The sequence below is a fragment of the Sturnira hondurensis genome, unplaced genomic scaffold (assembly GCF_014824575.4).
Source record: "Sturnira hondurensis isolate 20B ecotype Veracruz unplaced genomic scaffold, ASM1482457v3 Scaffold0017284, whole genome shotgun sequence".
Lineage (NCBI taxonomy): Eukaryota > Metazoa > Chordata > Mammalia > Chiroptera > Phyllostomidae > Sturnira > Sturnira hondurensis.
In genome coordinates, this window is record NW_028089915.1 from 581,537 (window position 1) to 603,797 (window position 22,261).

Consider the following 22,261-nt stretch of genomic DNA (forward strand, 5'->3'; position numbering starts at 1 on the left):
CCCCTCTCCTTCTCCAGATCCCTGTACAATGGGGCCTTTGCGGCCTCCAGCACTCGGGAGAGGAACTCACTCACTTTTTTTCCAAGTCTAAAAATAGCCCTTCCCTTCCCATCCCCCCAAATCATTACCCTCCTCTTCTACAGTGTTTCTGGGGCACACCTCAACCAGGCAGCACCTTCCTCCTACCCTGAGTCAGATGCTGAGGCCAGGATAGGGGCTGCTTCCCCCCATTCAATCTCTTCCCCACATCTACCCAGCCCCCAGTATCCGGTTTCCTGCCCTGATGTTGTCCTCAGCAACAACTGCCCCCATTCTCCTCCCACCCAGTTTTTTACTCCTCAGTACAGTTGATTCCCAGCTCAGACCCCCATTCTGGAAAAATTCTCCTACCTCTCTAACCCAGACTGGATCCTATTTTCTGGGCAGTCCAGGAGGTTGATTCCACAGCACCCATAATTGTCAAGATTACTGGGCCACCCCCCTCCATCCCCAGCTCCTCACTGCAGCTGCAAACTTCTCTTTTATCAGCTTCCTTCCTCAGCCCAGCCTGTATTTCTCACATCCTCCTGGTTGAGGCCCCTGGACCAGAGGGGTGGGTGGGAGGCCATTGTGGGAGGCTCCACTTTTCTCCACTTCTCCTTACAATGAAATGAAAGACCCATTCACCCTGGAGACTTTAGCTGATGCACCTAGAATACAGCCACCACCCCACCCAGCCTCCATCATACCCATGCCAGAGAGACACAACAGAGGGCCTTTCAAACAGTGGGGGTTGAAAGGGTCAGGCCAGTTTTCCAACTCACTGGACTGCCCAGGATTCAGGTGTCCTGACTCGCTTGGTAGCCCAAGGCTTAACTCTCTCCTGCTCACAATAGACACCTGGGGCTAGCCACAATGGCTAGTAGTGGTCAGACTGACCCTCCTGTACCTGCAAACAGCCCAGCCCTCTACATAACCCATTGTCCAGGCTCACATCCTGGAACCCTGAGGCACCTGCCAAGAAGAACAAGAGACTGATCCCTCCCCTATACCCCCACAAATCCTGAGTTATTTTTTTTAAAAAACCCATTCCTGCCCCCCACCCCAGGCTTCAGCGGATCTGACTCAGACCATCTGTAAGTGCAGCATCAAATAAAGGCACTTGGATCAAATCATCCGGTTCCTCACGCCTCTATTTCTCCCACATTTCTAACAGGGTTCTCCTATCTCTGAGTAGCCTGGGTCTACCATGAGGTGCTGGTAGGAAGTACTCGTACCCCTTCTTTCTCCAGGGAAATCAGACAGAGAATTAGGACTCTGGCTGGGGAGCCTCTTCTTCTGATCTTGACCTATATCTGGGCAAGGCTGCTTCTAACCCAGTCCTGGTGCAAGAGTCTCTGCTGGCAGAAAGCTCAGAGAGGTGATACTCAACATCTTCTGCTCGGTGTACCCTGTTCTGTCTTTACTCCCCTTTCTTCCTGTTTCCAGTCCCCTCTGAATTCCCTCCAAGGTCTTGCCTCTTTGGATTGGGATCCCAAAATGCTCCCCTTATTAAGCCATCCCAAAGATGTCTGCTCCCTGGCAATTCAAATCACACCCAAGCTACTGGCTTCCTTAAAGGACAGTCTGTGCTTGTCTGGCAGGGCAATGCCAGGAAGGGATGTCACCTGGGCTCTAACTTCATTTCCCCTTCACTGCAGAGCCAGTTCCTCTAACCCCATCTGGCTTATCTTTCCTCAGGGCACTGACTGTCCTTGGAGGTTAGCTGGCATGGTCTTCAGGCCTAAGAAAAGAGAATGATTAGTTAATGGTGTTAAGTGAAGGGAAGGGGGTGGGGGCAGGGAAGCAAAGCTGTATGCCCAGCTCTGGGCTTGCCAAGGCAAATAGCATCCTTCAGCCATTCCCACTGCTGCCCCTGCAGACAAACAAACTCATCCATTCCACTCTAGGCCCCAGGCCAGTCCCTATATTCACTCTGGGGAGTGGGGAACCATAGTCCTCTTCTTCCTCCATGCCCCCTGGCCCCTGGTCCCTGGCCCCAGGCTCCCAGCGCTTGGCAGGGCCCCTAGCTGGAGACTATTGGAGGAGGAGGACAGGGGGGGTGGGATGGGGGAGCATCAGGGTTCTGAAAGACAAGACTGATGTGGTGGTTTGCTGGTCATCTCTGTGTCATCAAAGCACCATCCTAGAGCATTATCTCAAGTCAGTGGCCCATCTCTGGCATTTGCTGCCTCACCCTGCTCCTCCCCCAACCAGCAGAATGTCTGCCTGGCCAGGTGACAGACCTGCACCTCAAATCCAGGCCCTCATTTGACTCTCCCTTGTTGAAGGAGTCCCAGGGGCCAGGGTGAAAGCGCTCTCTGAGGCAAGAGCCCATTCTACTCCCCACGCAGCCTGTGGGTTGAGGGGTAGAGTCCTCCTGCAGGGGGTCTTTTCAACTGTCCTCCCCAGCAGCAGGGTCTCAAGGGTCTAGGTGGAGAGCTTGTACCCATTAAACTCTTCCTTTCCCACTTTACATTAAGGTGAGGGGAAACTGAGTCCCAGCCTAGGCACTTAATGAGCAAAGAGGGCAGAAACACAATTCTCAAGGCTTTGGCTTGGACAATTGTGAAAACCTTGGGCCTATGAATTCAGCTCCCTCCCTCCTTCCTCTAGTCCAGGACAGACCTGCAGCAGCTTGGGTTTGAATGGACAGCCCAAAGGCACCATCTCCACTCCCCAATACTGGTACCTCTGTGTCTATGTGGGATCCGGCCCAAAATTCTTCCCTCAAAGATGCCAGGACTGTCAGGCGTGGGGGCAGCGGCAGCCACAATAGGGCAATCAGCTTTTTTTTTTTTTTTTTTCCTATGGCAGGGGCCAGGCGGGGTGGAGAAGGAGAAGGAGAGAGGATCCTAAGTGCAATGACTCGGTTAGCTGAGCCTCTGCCCGGAGGTCCCTCAGAGCTGCAGGTCTGTCCTGGACTTGCTGGTAGGAGCTGAGCCTGGGGCGAAGAGGGCGGCGGTGAGCGCTGTTGGTCCTGACCGCAGCGACTCTGGCTATTCTGGCCAGCTTCTCTTTGATACCGCCTCTGCTAGTCAGTCCGGCCTGAGACACCTGTCCCTGCCTCCTCATCCTTCCCAAGGTCAGGGCTGGGAGGCCGACTCTTGGTTCCCTTGGTGCAGCGCCTTGGGAGGGGCTGGGGGCTGCGGGGCGGGGCGGGGCAGGGCCGACCAGCAGGGCCCTCTCTCCCCTCTCCCTCCCCTCCCCCCCTTACGTCAGCCCTGGCAGTCTCGAGCTCTCTCATTTGGCGCTGGCCCTCCGCGGGGAAGTATGGGGCTGTCCAGGCTCCTCTGTGCCTTCCTGATGACCGCTTGCTGCTGCTGTGGCTACGCCGCGGGTAAGTGAAGTCGCTGGGGGACCCGTACCCTGAATAGCCGTAGCTGGGTTTGAGGTAGGAGCCGGAGCTTTGCGCTCCCGGCATGCGCCCTTCCTTCTCAGGCCCCCGGCACCAGGCGCCTTGCACGCACACCATCTTTCTTCAGCCACTTTTCAGTCTGTATTCAAGTATCCCTGGAGCAAGAGTGGGGACGCGGGAGGAGGCTGCGGCCCGGAGCGGGAAGGGGTGGAGTCGAGCCTACTGGGGCGTCTAGAGAGCTTTTCCTCAGGTCCCCTTCTGGGGGGCCCGGAGTTGGAGCAGTGGCAGGGATGCGCAGCTAGAGAACATCATCCGCAAATCCCGCCTGCTGCTGGAAAAGACAGCTTTCTTAGCTGGAGAGTGTGTGCCAACCTCACCCTCTCCCGCCTGGGCTTCAAGTCCTGCTGGAGATGTAAAAGAGGAGATGCACGGCGGCTCTCGCCCAAGCTGGGTGTTAGCAGGGGCCGGGGGCGGGGGGGGGGGCGGTGAGGGGTCGCCTATGTGTTCTTTCAAGCCTCATATACCTACCCCGGTGATGGGTAGGTAGAGGGGTCTCACAGCCAGCAGAGACTTGGGATTGAGGCTTTATAGAGTGGAAGCGCCCCAAACTGTTACTCCTCTGGGAATGAGACCATGTTCAGGTGGGAAGAGCACCCCTGCACGAACTTGCTAGGAGCCGGGTGCTCCCGGGGTCCACACTGCCCTTGTATGGCCCGCAGCGGTGCTGCATGTTTCTTTTGGCTCTCCCAAATCTCAGCCACTGTCCGGCTGTGGAAGGCTAGAGCTAGCCCGGTGTGCTGCCTCTCAAAGTGAATGTATTTTCAGGGAAATGGCTAAATCAGTCTCCACAGCAGCTGCAGGTCCAGCGTCACCCAGCCCTGCTCTTCTACATCTGGGGAAATGGAACCAGGGATCTGAGCCCTCTGCTGAGGGCTGAAAGACCATTCCATCTGGCTTCCTTGTCTGGGAGCCAGACCAGAACAACAACCCAGAGTCCAGTCAGATAGGATCCCAGAGTCCAGGCAGATGGGATTGAGTGACATCACCTCCAAACAGAGTGGGCAGCATGCAGGCACCACTGAGGTCACTCTTGCCCACTTCCTGGCCCTTGTCTTGACCCCTAGGGGAAACTCTGAGCCTTCACAAGACTCCCAGGTTGAGGTCCTCTGAGTGTGTCGAATGTTCAGAGGTGCTGCTTCCTAATCATGAAAGGGGAGCTTTGGGTAAGGATTGGACCAGTGAGTCTCATGGGAGATTTAGGGAGGGGGTTTGGCAGGGGCTAAATGGTAGAGTAGTGATGTCTCCCCTTGGGTGTGGTGACACAAAGGGGCCTGTGTGCCCCAGCTTGGCACATGCTTTACATTCCCACACTCTGAGCTCACTCGGAGAGGAGGGGGCCTGGAAGGAAAAGGGCATTCCTCTTGGCCCAGAGCTTGGGTTGCCCTCTCTGATGCCCTGCACTCAGAGTCTCTGCTCCAATGACCAAAGATTACCATTCCAACTCCTTTGAACTGGGAGAGGGCTGGCCTGAGGCAAGGGGTAGAGAGTGGCTGAGGGTTAGGAAAGGACAGGGCTCTCTTTAGATATTGGAAGAGGGAAGAAGAACAACCGCGGTGAGCAGTGTGAGGGCCTGGAGAGCAGCTGGAGTTGACACTGCTGGGGTGTTCCTCCTCTCACCCCCAGGTGTGCCTGGAGTGGCAGAGCAGCCAGAGCCTGAGCTGGTGGAGGTAGAAGTGGGCAGCACCGCCCTACTCAAGTGTGGCCCCTCCCATTCCCAGGGCAACTTCAGCCATGTCATCAACTGGTTTTCTGTGAGTGCTGGGGCTCCAGAGAGGGCATCCGTAGGGGAGCTCTACTCTTCATGTGGCCCAGGACGCCCCTCCCCTATTGCCTCTCCTTAGGTCCACAAGGAGAAGCCAACACTCATCTTCCGTGTGTACCAGGGCCATGGTCAGAGTGAACCTGGGGAGTACCAGCACCGGCTCAGCCTCCAGGACAAAGGGACTACTCTGGCCCTGACACATGTCACCCCCCATGATGAGCACATCTTTCTGTGCCAGGGCAAGCACCCTTGGTCCCAGGAGCACCGCTTCCAGCTCCGTGTCTACAGTGAGTGCCCTATCTGTGCCTCATGGGCAGTGTGGGTCAATGTAGTGCTAGTTCCATACCTCTCCTCATTTCTCTCCCTTGTAGAAGCTCCAGAGGAGCCAAGCATCCAGGCCAATGCCTTGGGGATTTCTGTGAACAGTAGGGAGCCAGAGGAGGTGAGATATGCTAAGGTGGCCAGGTAGTAAGAGGAGCTGTAGGGCTTTGTAGGATCTCAGAGGCAACTCACTCTGTTCTTCGTAGGTTGCTACCTGTGTGGGGAGAAATGGCTACCCCATTCCTCAAGTCATCTGGTACAAGAACGGCAGGCCTCTGAAGGAAGAGAAGAACCGTGAGTATCCTTCTTGGCCCTTAAAAACCATGCTTATGGTGCCACACAAGGATCACCTTACATTTTATTTTACTTTTTTTTAAGTACACAAGTGATACTTGAAAATATTTACATAAGAATTTAAATTGTACAGATAATATAAAAGGAAGATTTCCTTCCTGCCCCAGACCCAGTGCCCCTGCCCCAGAATTAATCTCTGCTGTTGGTTAGTATGTGTTCTTTCAAGCCTGTTTCCATATGCTTACTCACATAGGCAAATAAACCTAGGATTATATGGGCTTTTGTTTTTTATTACATAAATCAGTGGTTCTCATCCAGAGGTGATTCTGCTCCCGCTCTGAGAAATTTGGTCACATCTGGAGACATTTTTGGTTGTTATGACTGGGGCAAGGAGAGGGGCTACTGGTAGCTACTGGGTAGAGGATAGGGATGCTACTAAACATTCTGCAGTGGCCAGGGCCATCCCTATAGCAAAGAATTATCTGGCCCAAAACTTCAGTAGTGCTGAGGCTGAGAAACCCTGATCTAAATGGTATTGTATAGTATACACTGTTACAGTTTTTTCTTTTTACAATAAGTCTTAGAAATCTTTACAGGTCAGTAAAGATTTATTGAGATCTACCTAATTGTTTAACCCTGGCTGCCCAGGATTCCATTCGTGCCCATGTTAGTAGATGTCTACAGCATTTCCTCATTTGTCTTTTTCATCACCGCAGCATTATTTTCACACATCCCTGTGTGTGCCCATGAGTGTTTGTCTGGGGTGGATATCTAGCAGTGAAACTGCTGGGTTGAGAAGTTGCAGCTTGCCATTTGTATGTGGCCCTCTGCAGGTGACAGAGGTCCTTTTATGTCTCCCCTCACAACCCCAGGGAGACCATGGAGGCAGGGCTGAGGCCAAGCCCTTTTCTCCTTCTTCCCTGCCCAGGGGTCCACATTCAGTCATCGCAGATTGTGGAGTCAAGTGGTCTATATACTGTGCAGAGTATTCTAAAGGCACAGCTACTTAAGGAGGACAAAGATGCCCAGTTTTACTGTGAGCTTAACTACCGGCTACCCAGTGGGAATCACATGAAGGAATCTGGGGAAGTCTCTGTCCCTGTTTTCTGTGAGTGTTGACCGTCGAATTGGGGCTAGGCCTGGGGACGACACCTGCTAGCCTCTCTGTACCCAGGCATGGGCAGTGTGGGCTGAGAGCTACCCCTTTACCATGCAGACCCGGCAGAGAAAGTGTGGTTGGAAGTGGAGCCTGTGGGAATGCTGAAGGAAGGGGACCATGTGGAAATCAGGTGTTTGGCTGATGGCAACCCCTCGCCCCACTTCAGCATCAGCAAGCAGGTACAGAGGGCTTCAAGTAAGTACAGAGAAGGATATAGAAGGGATGGAGGTGAATTCGCTCATTCCTGCATCTTCTCCCAGAACCTCAGCACCAGGGAGGTGGTGGAGGAGGCAGTCGATGACAATGGAGTCCTGGTCTTGAAGTCTGCCCACAAGGAGCACAGTGGGCTCTACGAATGTCAGGGCCTGGATTTGGAAACCATGGCATTACTGTCGAGTGACCAACAGGAGCTCCTGGTGAACTGTGAGGGGCTGAGGGCCCAGTACAGGGGGACCGGGCTGCGGCAAGAGGGAATCTGCCCACCGTGCCACCCACACGCTGACACTGTTGCTGTCCTCAGATGTGTCCGATGTCTGGGTGAGTCCCGCAGCCCCTGAAAGCCAAGAGGGCAGCAATCTCACCCTGACTTGTGGGGCGGAGAGTAACCAGGCCCTTGAATTCCAGTGGCTGAGAGAAAAGGTACCCAGGTGGCCCTGGGGCTGTGGAGTGGGTGGAGGTGGATGGAGAAGGGAGTAGCCTCTGACATGTCTCTCACTCCAGACAGGCAAGGTGCTGGGAAAGGGGCCTGTGCTTCAATTACACAACCTGAACCGGAAGGCAGGGGGAGGCTACCGCTGCGTGGCATCTGTGCCCAGCGTGCCTGGCCTGAACTCTACACAGCTGATCAACGTGGTTATCTTGGGTGAGACCCTCTGGGCACAGATCAGGTGGCCCTTGGAGCCACCCCAAGTTGGGTGTTTCAAGTTTTTTGAGGACATAAAACCACTCACTGCCCTGGGCTGCTCTGTGGGGAGGGGGAAATAGGCTAGCAGAGTTTGCTGCCTCTCCAGGGCCCCCATGGGTGGCATTAAAGGAGAGGAAGATGCAGGTGCAGGAGAACACAATGTTGAATCTGTCTTGTGAAGCCTCAGGACATCCTCGGCCTAGCATCTCCTGGAATGTTGGTGGCATGGTGAGCAGGCGCACCTCATCTTCCCGTGCTCTCATTGACCTCTGCCCAGGCTTTGTTGCCATGGCTGGACATCCTCCCCACCCCTTGAGCTGCTCCTTCCTTGTAGGCAAATGAACAAGACCAAGATTCACAGAGTGTCCTGAGCATCTTGAGTGTCCTTGTGACTCCAGAGCTGTTGGAGACAGGTGTTGAATGTGTGGCTTCCAACTCCCTGGGCAAAAACAGCACCATCATTTTCCTGGAGCTGGGTATGGGCTTTGGCCTGCAGAGCATGTCAGGGGCATGCCGAGGCAAGGGCACCAGTTTAGGCTTTTCCAACAACCCCCTGTCCCAATCCATCTAACTGCTCTCCCACCAGATTCCAACAGAACCACTGCTCTCATCACCACTGTCAGTCCTTATGCCAAAGCCAACAGCACCTCTACAGGTAAGCTAGGCCTCGTCCAAGAACAGGGCTGTACCAGGGCATCCTCACTGTGCCCTGACTGTCCCTGGGAAACTCTGTCCAGAAAAGTTAAGCACAGCCCCCCCCTCTCTCAGCCTTTGGTTGGGTGGAGCAGTGATGGAAATGCCACAGCCTGGGACAGGAAGTGAATAGAAATGTCTTTGTGGGACAGAGAAAAAGCTGTCAGAGCCCAAAAGCAAAGGTGTGGTCATCGTGGCTGTGACCGTGTGCCTCCTGGTCCTGGCTGTGCTGGGTGCTGTCCTCTATTTCTTCTACAAGAAGGGCAAGCTGCCTTGTGGGAGGTCAGGCAAACAAGAAATGTAAGCATGGTTCCTAGCCCCTTGCTCGTTATCCCATCTTGTTACTCAGCTTGCTGCTTCTTTGGGATGTTTCCCTGTTTGCCCCAGCACCTACTCACCCCTTTGGGGCAGGACTGGAGCACTGGGTCTTAGTGCTTCATTTCACTGCCCACTACCAAGCTTCCATCAATTATACTTTCTCCCTTTCATTACCTATTTCCCTTCCCTGCACTGGCCCCAGAGCACCAAAGAGCCCATCACTCAGCCCAATGTCCTTCCCAAAGGCCCTGTCCTTCCCTTGCCCAAGTTGCCAACCTCTTGCCTCCCTTACTCCTCCCAGAACGCTGCCCCCATCTCGTAAGAGCGAATTTGTAGTTGAAGTTAAGTCAGATAAGCGCCCAGAAGACATGAGCCTCCTTCAGGGCAGCAACGGTGGCACGAGGGCTCCAGGAGACCAGGTAGGAGGCAGTTCCCATGGCCAGTGCCTGATGCAACTTCAGGGATTGGCAACAACAGGGGCTGATGGTTCTCATTTCCCCCAACACTAACTTTCTATTCATTCTTCTCTGCTGGAGTTTGGGAGCAGACCACGTCTTGCCCTCCTTAACAGTATTTACAGATGGTAGGGCCTGGCACGTGGCTGAGGGATCCTGGACAGGGTAGCTCCCAGGACTGAGAGCAAAGACCCGTACCATCACTATCACCGTTTCCTGAACAGTACTTGTAGCTCAGGTCACGAGGTGTGACTTAGGGGCCTAGGTTCCTTCCTGGCCCTGCCATACCCACCTCTGCTTCTTTCCCCCAGACTGCTACACCTAGTCCATCAGCTTTTGCTTCATACCTCCTCCCTCCTTAGTGCTCACACCCTGAACTCTGGTCACTATCTCCACATTCCTCTCTCACTTGTCTTCCCCCATTTTTAGGGAAATACATAAATCTGAGGCACTAGTCGCTGAATCATACTGAACTCTTCCTCTTTTTGACTGGATATGTCCTGCTCCTGCTCACTCTCATCCCCAGCACTCAGGATGGTCACCAATGTCTCTAAAGTGGATGACAGAGAAGACTCCTACTCCAGCTTACCTGCAGACAACATTTCAGAGGGCCAAAGGGCTAGGACCAGAGCCATACTGAGAAGGACCTCAGATGCCCCCAGAGGCCCCCTTCTCAGGGGCCACACTCTGCCACTGTCTCAATTTGTTGAGTGACGCTGATTGCAAGGGGAGGCCTTGATATTCTAGGAGTGGGTAGGACAGTTTCTTGCAGAACATGTGTTCTCTTTACACGTACTATGGATATAAATACCATTCTTCTAGCATCAGCTATTGAGGTAGGTAGCCTATTTATCTTGAGGTGATTTACTGACCCAATGTTGGCTTTATAATTCAGTTGTATCACTGATATGGGGATGCACTGAGAGCCCAAGCCCCCTCACCACTGGTGAAGTGTGTTGAGTACACCAGTTCCAGACAGTACCCCAGCAGGATCTAGAAGCAGTTGCCTGTCTGCCTGTCTCTGGAGTCCCTTTTGTGACATTCCTTTCTTTGGGCAGAAGCGAGGACCTAGTATCATTCCTTAAAAGACTTGCTGGTTATATCTCATTGTCCCTGCAGTGAGGAAACTGCAGTTTTCCAGAGTTAAGCCCACTGAGCGCAAGCGTCTATATTTGTTTGGCTCTCAGAATCATATGATTGAAAGATGAGAGTAAGGGACAGAGATGAGATCCACATAGTTTTTTAAGGGGATTAAGGTTATAATTATACTAGCAAACTTCTACAAACTGAGCTAATGGGCATAGACCACAAAAGAACAGCCTTAATGGAAAGATGATACTTTAAGGATAAGAAATAGGAGCTTAGCCAGAGATTGGGGTATATATGTGTATCTGTGTTTGTGTGGTTTTGTTGTGTGTAAATTTGCAAATGGTTTCCTTTATACACACACACACACACACACACACACACACAAACACACACACAATAAAGCTTAATGTCCCAGAAAGTTTACACTGTTTTTTATTCATTATGGGAACCACAGCAGCCAGGAGCCTCTGGAATTGGAATGGTACTAAAAGGAACACACACCCTTTGCAGTTGGCAGCAGAGCAAATGGCTTAAGCCCTAGCACAGAGGACAACCTCGCTGCTCAGCAGCAGAGCTGCCCTGGTCCAGGCAGCCCACAGGGCCTGGCAGGTTGTTGACAAGGAGCTGTTGCCCTTTTTCTACACTTTGCTGTTGTTGAGACTTGTCCTTGAGGTAGCAGTACAGACTTGCTGTGATAAGTGGGTCCATAGCTGCCTGATGCATCACCCCTCCACCCCCACAAAAGAGCAAGAACTCAAGTCAGCTACAACAAAAGAAACTTTATTTTAAAATACTTTTACAGACATGGGTGCTTGAAAAAGCTCTTTAGTTAACTGTGTATATAAATGAATTAATAAATAACATTAGTATAACAAACCTCTAAACATTAATACATTGGCAAACAAAGTAGACTTAAAATGAAAATGAATCTTAAAGCTCTGCTATTCTCTTTAAGAATATTTACCTTCTGTTTTTCTTATTCTTCACATGTGAGAATGATTAAATACTACTAACATAAGAATTTTATATTAATTAAACATTTTTAAAATAGCCAACAAAAATCTCATCTAAGTTTTCACGTTGTTTAACACTGATATACAAATCGAGACTCTTTTATTCCGGAGAAAGCATCGAGCTCCCTCCAGCCCCAGTATGTTAAATCCCCCCAAAAGGGCTCTAAAAAGATTTGTTTCTATCCCCAAATTCTTTATTACTTACAGGCAGGGAAGAACTGAGAAAAGGGGAAGAATTAAGTAAAATGCTATTATATAGAAAACATTTTTTTTTCCTTGCCCACCTCCTGAGACCTAGTGGCCACAATAATGGTGATGGGCTTCTGGTATTTGGTTCTCTCTGCCTTTCCCAGGGGAAACTAGACCCCATAGTGGGCACTAGCTGCTTAATGCTTTCAGTTTGAAAGTCTTCAAATGAAAGGGAAAGACAGGAGGTCTAGGCCAGTTCAGGACCCACCAAAAAGAAAAGAGAGAAACATAGAAACAATCTCCCCTTTTAGAGTCCATCTGACACTTCCACGCAGCTGGGTCATTAATAGGATCAGGAGGCTGGGACACTTGAAATGGTCCAGAGTAGACCTGGAAATCATGGAACATTGTGTCTATTCTTGCTGGAGACATCTTTTGGCCTGATAACTAAGACTAATGGGAAGCAACCAAATGATCCAGAGTACAATGCTTGTTTCTTCCAACTAAGCATCACGGGCAAGGGAAAGGGACTACTGACACTGGTCCTGTGTGTCATCTCCAGCCACATGGACTACTTCCTGTTCCCTAGACTGTAGGGATCAGTGACACTCAAGGTAGAGGAGAGCTAAGACTCTGCTATTTCCATATTAAGCTCTAAAATGCAGCCTTTCCTTATAAAGGCACAATATGTTTGGCTTTTTTTTTTCAGTGGGCTAAAACTGTTTTTGTTTTGAATAAAAGAAAAAGATACACTCATATAAGGTTAAAAATCCCAAGTCACCACAGCCAGCCACAGAAAGCAGATGCAAGAGGTACTTGATAGCTGCCATGGCCCCACCACATGCTTCAGCAGGTCAAGGCCAAAACACTACAACAATGCTGAGAAGGGTGGGTCAGGAGGCATCTACTTCACAGACATTGCTGCTCCTGCAAGCTTCCTCACTTGCGGCAAAAGAGGCCAAGGAAGAAAAAACACGTGGTCTACAGACTCCTAAGTAGCTTTTTGCCTCTTCAGATTCCAGATAGCCATGAAGATGGCAACCCGTACCCATCATAACAGGGTCAGAGGTAAGGAGGAAGGACAGAGCTGAGCACAGTAAGCCCACTGCAGGCCTGACCAGCTGCACAGAGCATGTGTTGAGCAAGCTTCCTCTGGTCCCCTAGTCTAGCTCATGGGTAGAACTTGTGAGAGGTGATTTGGAGGGTGCCTCCCATGTTAATTTTTGGGACCGAGTCAAGAATATGGGGCCGGGCAATTAGAATTCTGACTTGTTGAGCTGCAAAATCAGCATATTCGAGGTTGGCCTTCGGCCTTTGCTCTGCACAAATAGAAGGTGTGGAAAGCCACAGTTTTCTCAGGCACTATGCAAGAAGAGGGGCGGCTCCTGTCATCTGACTATGAATGAGCCTCCGTGCAGCACCTATGTACCCCTACTTCCCCGCCTCTTACTCTTTGTGCTTTCCAGAACCAAGAAACATGGCCTTCCTCTCCGAAATCAACCCAGGCTTCCTAGGGCACTGAAGGCAGAACCTACACTAGAATATCAACGGTAAAGTCTGATAACCCACCCTATACCATGTGCCTCAATATACATCTTTGGGTTATTAGATTGCTTCTATGTATATCTAACAATCCAATAGTTTTTAAAAGTTCTCATTATGAAATGCCTTAATAACAAGACAGACTACAGGATGAGATAACTAAGATCAAAAGATTCAGGCAAGCAGAATCACAGTTTCAAAAATAAAAATAAAGGTTTTAATACAGGACTACAAAGAAAGCAATTGGACAGGGAAGGTGAAGATATCCTGCTAAAGAGCTCTCAGTAAAACAAACAAAAAACTCCATTCTAGCCCTGGCTGGTGTAGCTCAGTGGATTGAGCACAGGCCTGTGAACCCAAAAAATCCATTCTAAACTGGAAACTATATCTAATTTATATCCTAACAACTCTCCCAACTATTATGTATCCTTACTGGCTGCAGCAAAGTAGTTTCTGAGGTACCTAGGGAGGTTGCTTAAGAATATTACCAAGGAGCTCCCCTCATACAGCAAATGGAAGGGTGAGGAGGAGGGTACAGAGGGACACAGGTCATAGAATCAATCCCTTTTCAGTGCTGAAACCTGAAGACAGCCCAGAAGTCCATGGGTGATTACAGTGGGATTTGGGATGATCTGCTCTCTAAATGATATGAATGAAGGTTAAAAAACCTGAGATAGAAGGAGTGCTAAGAAATATCACCCTAAGAACAGACTAGCTCCGAAACTGGTCCTAAAGAGAGAGATAAGAACTCTTGGACACAAAGACTCATAAAAGTCTCATAAAAAAACTCATAAAAAGAAGAAAAATAGGGGACTTCCGGCCAAGATGGAGGCGTAGGGGAAAACACTGTGCCCCTTCCCACAACTAAATTTAAAGACAGCAAAGTTTTAGAAACAAAAATGCAGCCAAAACAGTGAAAATTGAACTGTATGGATGTCCGACAACAACGAACACTCAGCCAGACCGGTAAGAGGGGTGGAGTCAGCGGTGGAGTGGGGTTGGGCTGGAGCTGGAAAGTTCGTTAGGTCAGACCAATCCAGGAGCAGAGGGGGAGGCAGTTGGTAGGTCCCAGGCGTGGGGAGGCGACAGGAGGACCCAGTGAGGGCACAGGGTGGCTGGCTGACTGCGGTCACACATTCACGCACAGATAAACCAAGCAAAGGAGTGAACAGTGAGACAGACTGCTCAGGCTAGTGCCCCAGCAACAGGAATTAGAGCCTGAAAGCACCAACTGGACTTTCCAGGCTCACAGAGAGTTCACTGGAGAGACCCACAGGGTCCTGGAGAGTACACGGGCCCACACACCTGGGAACCAGCACCAGAGGGGCCCAATTTGCTTGCGGGAAGTCATAGAAGGGACAGAAATCTGAGAGAGAGCAGAGCGAAGCAAAGCGCCATTTTTTTCCCCTCTCTGACCCCGCCCACACACAGCATCACAACCCAGCCACTGGGTCTCCTGGCCCTGGTGAACACCTAAGGCTCTGTCCATCATACATAACAGGTGTGAACAGACCAAAACATTATGACTCAAGAACAGCTCAAAGCCCCAGAGCCCATAATTCTAAGTGAACAAGAAATAGCCAACCTTTCAGATGCACAATTCAAAATACTGGTGATCAGGATGCTCACAGAATTGGTTGATTTTAGCCACAAATTAGAGGAACATATGAAAGCTAAACTGATTGAAATGAAGGGAAATGCACAGGAAACCAATAGTGATGGAAAGGAAACTGGGACTCAGATCAAGGGAGTGGACCAGAAGGAAGAAAGAAACAACCAACCAGAAAAGAAGGAAGAAACAAGAATTCAAAAAAATGAGGAGAGGCTTAGGAACCTCCAGGACAACTTTAAACATTCCAACATCCAAATTATAGGGGTAACAGAAGGGGAAGAGGAACAGCTACGAGTGGAAAACTTATTTGAACAAATAATAAAGGAGAACTTCCCCAGTCTGGCAAAGGAAATAGACTTCCAGGAAATCCAGGAAACTCAGAGAGTCCCAAGGAAGTTGGACCCAAGAAGGAACACACCAAGGCAATTCATAATTACATTAGCCAAGATTAAAATGAAGGACAGAATCCTAGAAGCAGCAAGAGATAAGGGGACAGTTACCTACAAAGGAGTTCCCATCAGACTGTCAGCTGATTTCTCAAAAGAGACCTTACAGGCAAGAAGGGGCTGGAAAGAAGTATTCCAAGTCATGAAAGGCAACGACCTACATCCAAGATTGCTGTATCCAGCAAAGCTCATTTAGAATGGAAGGGCAGATAAAGTGCTTCTCAGATGAGGTCAAATTCAAGGAGTTCATCATCATCAAGCCCTCATTATATGAAATGTTAAAGGGACTTATCTAAGAAAAAGAAGATAAAAAACATGAACAGTGAAAGGACAGCAAACTCATGGTTATTAATAACCACACCTAAAACAAAAGCAAAGTAAGAGGACAGCTAGATCGGGAGCGGAAACAGAAATGGAGATCACATGGAGGGTTAGCAACAGGGTAGTGGGAGGAGGAGAAGGGGGGAGAAGGTACAGAGAAAAAGTAGCATAGATGGTAGGTAGAAAATAGAAAGGGGGGAGGGCAGGAATACTATGGGAAATACAGAATCTCAAGAACTTGTGACACATGGCCATGAACAAAAGGGGGGGAATGGTGGGGGAGGGGTGTGCAGGGTGGAGGGGGTGAAGAGGGGGGAATGGGACAACTGTAATGGCATAATCAATAAAAATATATTTTTAAAAAGTAGACAAATAGGAAATAAAGAGAATCTGAATTACATATAAGAATTTCCTTGATGTTCCAGACACAATGCCACATCTGTCTTCTTACTCTCAAAAAAGTAGTATGATAGCAATTTACTGCTAAAGTATTTTTAGGGTATGTCTCCCATCTATACCCCCTTCTCTGAGAACCCCCACCTTCCCCCTGAAGGAACATGCTGCTGTTGCCCTGTGTGGCAAGGCTGAAGGGTAGGGGTTAGATACCTAATCAATGTGCTAGGGTGGCCATATTCCTTCTTGAGAATATGAACCAAGAGGCACTGGAATCTGGTTCATGGTGATCTCTAGAGTTGTAGACTTAAGGATTGGATTAGGGTGTCTATTTTGGGCCTATGCACACCAGTAAACACAATGACAAGCAAAAGGACTAGGTGCAAAGTGTTCCAGTTCCATGCGAGAGTCAAGTGTATTTCTTCTCCTGGGTTCTGTGAAATACCCTGCATCCTTATGACTCCCTCCTTTCTTTAGTTTCAGTACTTGTTTCTTGCATCCGAAGGATTCCCAAACAGGACAGTCAAAGATACATCCTTGACCTTCTTCCACTATGCACCGTCCTCCATGTAAATGGCTAGATGCAGTTCTAAAGAAAAACTACTAATGTAGATGGAGATCAAAGCAGTGATAGCAATGCTTTATGTTGAATTAAAATGCTGTAGACTGAATTTCTGAAGACTGAAAGTCTAGGAGAGAATGATGATGTATTGATTTTAATACTAAGTTCTAAGATGTCTGAGGTCTCTCAGTTCCCTACCTTAAGAGACAAAAGCTGACATTTAAAAAAAATCCTCACTCAAGGGTATGTTTGATTTTAGAGCAAGAAGAAGGGAGAGGGGGAGAGATAGAAGAGAGAGGTGGCAGGGGAGAGAGAGAGACAGAGAGAGAAAGAGAGAGAGGTAAACAACATTGATTGGTTGTATCCAAACATGCACTGACTGGGGGTCAAACCCACAACCTAGGTACATGCCCTGACTGGAAGAGTTGAACCTGCAACCTTTCGGTGTTCAGAATAACACTCCAACTAACTAAGCCACCCAGCCAGGGCAAGGCTGACATTTTTGAGTTCTGATTGAGTTCAGTGTATTTTTATTGCCTGACTCTAGGGAGACCGAACAACTGGTTGAAGATCAGGACCAACAATAAGTGCCCATCCATTTCCTATACCTTCAGCCACTCTTAAAAGAGGATTAGCTGCAAAACTTGGTGAAGGACTGGAAAACAAGTTCCAAATGGGTGACAGGTCACAGAAGGCCAATAAGGAAACTCCCTGACAAGGGAGATTAGGGACATAATCGGCTCAGTAAAAAAGATGAAGGGAGGCACTAGATTAGAAAGGGAACCATGGGTAGATGCTTTGCTTAAACACTTAATTGCTTTATTGTGCAACTCTCAGTCAACATAACCCTCAAACCACCACACAGATTCTTTAGCCAGGACAGCTCTGAAAGGAAATGTAAGAGCCATGAATGAAAACTATACAATCTTACTGGGAAGGGCTACTTTAGGGCCAAATCTAAATGCTAGGCAGCCAAGTACAATCCCCCAACATCAGTAAATCACCACATGGTGGTAGGAGAAAACACAAGCTGACACTTCTGGCAAAATGGTAAATCACTCATAAACTTTTGCTGAATGAACAAACAAACTGGTAAACATCCAGGTCAATGGTCAGAATACCGTTACTCCATGGACAGAGTCAGGAAGAACACAGTAAGAAGGGGGACTTCCAAATAGTTGGGAAGAAGGTCTGTAACCCTCTGACTTTCATGATGTGAGGTAGGAGAAGACTCTGCATTAACACCATTGCTATCACCCACAGAAAGGTGCAGATCCTTAGTGCATATGTGAATGTTGCCGAGAGTAAATCTTAAAAGTTCTCATCACAAAAATTTTTTTTTGTAACTTTGTATGGTGATGGATGCTTACTAAACTTAGAAACTTACTGTGGTGATCATTTTGCAGTGTATGTAAATATTGAATCATTATATTCTATACCTGAAACTAATATGTCAATTATATTAGAACTTTAATAAAAAAGAAAAAAGGTCTAGATCTTGTTAATAGTGCCTTAAAGGGAACATACAGCTGGGTTCCTACTTTGCAAGCCATTTACAAAAATTCTTTTGTATGTTCACTGTTTGGACTATAAAACATAGTTTACTTTTCTATATAAAAAAATAAATACTTCAAGTATGAAGAATAGCAATAGCCCCCTGTCCGTTTTTTTTAATACACAAAAACAGCAAAATGATACATCCTAGGCCCTGGTACTGAAAGTCTATAAAAGAAGAGGGCAATCAGAAGAACGGCTGAACATTTAGAGTGGGGTTGAGGAAAGAGGGCTGTCGGAGAGAATGACCATCCACTATTTACATAAAGAGTGATAGGTAAATGCAAGATGATAAGTTGCTCAATCTATTATGTACCTAAAGGAAGGTATAACATAGAGCCCACAGATTTTTTTCCACTTTGAGAGCTCTATGCTTTAGTGGGAGATGGGACGGGCAGATCACTGCAAGTCCTGCACAGCAGCTGCCCAGTTAATATGGGAGGCTATGTAAAGCAACCCTGGAAAGCAGAAGACTGGGTTTAACAGAGTAGCCTAAGACATTTAAGAAAAAGGAAAACATCAAAGTGGTTTTACCTTATATACCTGATAGTTAAGAGAGGAAGAATCATCTGTGATTGGAGGGAAAAAGGGATGAGTTTGTCAAAATGGAAAAACTCAAAGCAAAGCCTTCTTGTGAAAGAACAATTTTAATTTAACTCAGAACAGAGCCAAAGAATTATAAATTGTCATAAAAGTGGAGTTTGAGGAACAAGTTACTAGGGCCGTAGTCAGAAGAAAAATTAAGAAATTAAAGTTTTAGGACTATCCTCAAAACAAGAGCCATATGAAAATTTTCCTGAGGCTTGCCTGGCAATCTGATATGGACCTGGATATACCCTCAAAGCGCCCAAAGAGAAAAAGCCTCACAGAATAGTCTGAAACCCTGAATGCCTACAGATACACAACTGACAAGACAATACTCCAACCAATGGTGTACATGTTTAACACAAGGATCTGGCACCCCAGTTCAGGAAGGACCTAAAAAGCAAAAGCCACGCCAGTACTCCACTGAGGAAAGAAAGGATGAACTTGCCCTTAGCCTATATAAGCAAGGACATAATCTCCAAAGAAGATTTTGGATGCACTTTGAAAGGGCAATTGATACACAGAACCAGGGCTTTGGTCTCTTGCTATATCTTCAGATTATGGGCAATATCTACAGACAAGCAAATCCCTGTATGGTTAGGCACGGAACCTGCTGCCAATTTTTTAGTTCTCTGTCTAGGCCTTCAATATCTCAACAAAACACAAAACTAAATATTATCACAAATGAAACACAAGTCTGGCTTTTAGAAGAAGCCAAGTTATTGTTTCCTACACACTGACACTGTCTTCTGCCCTCCACTCCAGTTCAGGACCTCCTACGCCAGATGGTGGGAGGTCATTCTCCACCACGCAGAGAGAGGAGACACAGGGCAACCATAGCAAATCAACAAGTCCTATATTGTCTACCATGAGAATGCAAATAGCTCTGAGATAAGAAGATAAAACCAAAAGCTAGAAGCCAAGAGAAGAGTTAGAAAAGTTTTAGTTATAAAGATGACAAGATGAGAAAGAGATCTAAAGAGAGTCATTTCTGTGGATCTAAAGACAAAAGCATGATTTAGAGTCTGAGGAAGGTAGATCAATAAAAAGCGGGCCCACTTCTGATAAGAAAGAAGGTGCAGGGAGGCCAGTGAAAGACTGGGCAAAGAATGACCTGAACTCAAGGGGTCATTTGTTAGTATTTACGAAAACTAATGGTGCCCCACACTGGATTCTGAATCTGCTTTAGGAATCTGCAATTACACACACTGCCTTACTGTTCACATATTGTCTCTGACTATAATAATTTATCACACTAAATGATGTCTAATTACTATGGGAATGCAGTCATTAAAGTGTATATAGGACTAAAGGTGAAGAGGAAAGGAGAAGGAGGTGCTACATTCCCAAGGCCGTAGGCACAAGTGAAAACCAAGTTGTTGGGTAGAAAAATGCTAAGTTACCATGGATGGTACCCCTGTTTCTAAAGGGCAAAGAAAAAAAATCACTACAGAAAATATAACTTGGCTCATGTTCACAGAGAGACACCCATATAAGCTGGAATTAATTCATTGGAAATAAAAAGTGAACAGATAAACCCTTATTGTCTGTTTTGTGCATTTTATGGATAATAAGGTAGACAGCATGTGATTCAAGCTTCCTGGCATTTAGGCCAGAAAGCTATGCTAGAAGCCAATGTTCTTCCCTTCCCACTGAGTAGAAACACTCATGACCTACATCAGACACAAGCATACCTAGTTCCAAGGCAACTGACTCCCACAGACTATTTTCTGGAGAGAGCATGGAATGTATTTGAAGCCTCAAATCACTCATTATAGTTAGAATAATTAAACATCTTATTTTAACAGATTCAATATTCCTATAGAAACAGTGTTTTGGAGTGGCTAGTGCTAGCTGCTAGTATGAAACATGACTAGAATGATACAGCAACAGGACCTTTTTCCCCTTTCAAGCAAACCAACACCATCACATACAATAAAGAAATCCTATACATTGCTTGGCTCAGTAATGCTGGTCATAGCAAGCTAACTGCCACTGTGAGACACTAATGAGGAGGAGGAAAGAGGAAACAGGGAAAGGATAGAGGGGAAGTATTCTAAAATTACATGACTTTGTGCATATGATAATCTAAGCCACAGGGGAGTGTTGAAGTTGTAATACACACTGGGGGTGGGTATAACACCACAGTATATGGAAGTTTTAATAAGATTCCTTCCTAAACTTCTTGTGCTAATTTTCCCTGCCTCAGATTAACACAGAAAGCAGGTTAATTTTATAATCACAGGACAGACATGACCACAGACAAATATATATACACAACCACATTCTTAAGCCCAGGAAAGTCTCAAGTCTTCAATTAGGATTTATAGCACAATATGCCTCTTACTGCTTTCTGTACTGTTCCCCAGGTAGGCTACCATTAAAAAAAACAAATAAACAACAACAACAAAAAACAAAGAAACAACCCACATTCTCTCTAACTGGAGATGGAAGGACACCTTCAAATGTACTCCCAAAACAAATAAAATAATAAAACACACTAGCCACTCCATTTTCATTCCACTGCTTTGCAATCTTAGAACCACAGATGTGATATCCCATAGACAGGGCTAAACTTCACTGTGAAGTCTCCAAGGGAACCTCTCTGCCCTTTAGGTGCTACTCGAGTAAGAGCTCCTAGGTCATTGGTCCTCTAAAGCTGCAGCCGGGAGATGATGTGCTAGGTGGCTACATGGGCAGGAGAAGAAATAGAAACAAATTCCCGGAGGATATTTTTGGCCATTTCAATGTTGTTGTGGGCAATGACCAAAGCTTTCTGAATGTCCTGGTAGGAGTACCCCTGACTCATCAGGTTCTCAATCTCACTGGAGAGCTGTGGTGAGGTGGTGGCAGCAGAAGTAGCAGCGCCACCTTGCTGAGAGCTGCTGGCTTTTCGTTCAGAGTTGATTCTCCGAGGAAACGGCTTGGGAGGCCTCTCAGGGACTTGGGAACCCTCAGTGAAGTCTACAAGAAATAGGAAAGAAAATATTTGCAAATGTGGAGGGAAATCCTGATTTGATGGCAGCAATAACGACAATATGCTAGTAATAAAACATTACTGACATACTGTCAGTTGGGAACATATATTCTTCAGTCAAAGGGCTGGGTGCCCTGGCCGGGTAGCTCAGCTGGTTACAGTATCATCCTGACACACCAAGGTTATGGGTTCAATCCATGGTCAGGGCACACACAAGAATCAAACAATGAAAGGGGGGAAAATTAGGACACCTATAATAGACTAACAACATAAAAATTATTAAAGAAAAGATTAAAAACAAAATGAAGCAATCAATGAATGCATGAATAAGTAGAACAACAAATCAATGTTTCTCTCTTTTCCTCTTCCTCTCTCTCCCAAATCAATAAGTATTTTTTTTTAAAGACTGAGTTTTACAGGTTCAAGGATTTTAGTACAAGGGCCCCTCCTTCTCACAGCAGAAACAACTTTCTAAATATACCATGCACCTGTTCTGCTAACAATAACCACTACTGTCATAAGCACAGAACATCTGCATTTGCAGCATGCTTTACACTTGGAAACAAGTTTTCATACACATCACTGCCTGGATTATTTTTTGAAATTTTCTGAGGGGGACAGAAAAGACACTGAAAT

The 22,261-nt window shown here is 47.4% G+C and overlaps 2 protein-coding genes across 11 annotated transcripts in view; one reads left to right on the forward strand and one right to left on the reverse strand.

Annotated features, from left to right (window-relative positions):
* Positions 1-3,225: 3,225 nt before the first annotated feature.
* On the forward strand, positions 3,226-10,854 carry MCAM (melanoma cell adhesion molecule). Of its 7 annotated transcripts, none has more exons than XM_037067535.1 (17): positions 3,226-3,358; positions 4,501-4,599; positions 5,060-5,187; positions 5,320-5,485; positions 5,570-5,640; positions 5,726-5,813; positions 6,742-6,921; positions 7,030-7,151; positions 7,233-7,395; positions 7,493-7,611; positions 7,693-7,834; positions 7,983-8,104; positions 8,211-8,352; positions 8,463-8,531; positions 8,722-8,869; positions 9,189-9,306; positions 9,869-10,854. In XM_037067535.1, exons 1-17 carry the CDS (start codon positions 3,292-3,294, stop codon positions 9,980-9,982), a joined length of 2,058 nt encoding a protein of 685 aa, XP_036923430.1. In that variant the 5' UTR covers positions 3,226-3,291; the 3' UTR covers positions 9,983-10,854. The 7 variants fall into 7 exon arrangements, with proteins under 7 accessions (XP_036923430.1, XP_036923435.1, XP_036923432.1 ...); XM_037067537.1 differs by having other exon boundaries at positions 3,227-3,358; positions 5,278-5,485; positions 9,772-10,854; XM_037067534.1 differs by having other exon boundaries at positions 3,227-3,358; positions 5,278-5,485.
* Positions 10,855-21,073: 10,219 nt separating this feature from the next.
* The window catches only part of CBL (Cbl proto-oncogene), a 126,703-nt gene continuing 125,515 nt past the window's right edge, over positions 21,074-22,261 (reverse strand). For all 4 annotated transcript variants that reach the window (XM_037067533.1, XM_037067530.1, XM_037067529.1 and 1 more), the window contains one exon: positions 21,074-21,612. In XM_037067533.1, coding sequence (XP_036923428.1) covers positions 21,329-21,612 — 284 coding nt within the window. In that variant the 3' untranslated portion in view covers positions 21,074-21,328. The remainder of the gene's footprint in view (positions 21,613-22,261) is intronic.

Bases quoted from the DNA above. Each gene is read 5' to 3' on its own strand.
- MCAM (XM_037067534.1), top strand. From the start codon at position 3,292: ATGGGGCTGTCCAGGCTCCTCTGTGCCTTCCTGATGACCGCTTGCTGC. The intron at 5,486-5,569 runs GTGAGTGCCCTA...TCTCCCTTGTAG, and splicing joins CTTCCAGCTCCGTGTCTACA to AAGCTCCAGAGGAGCCAAGC. The intron at 8,105-8,210 runs GTGAGCAGGCGC...CCTTCCTTGTAG, and splicing joins CCTGGAATGTTGGTGGCATG to GCAAATGAACAAGACCAAGA.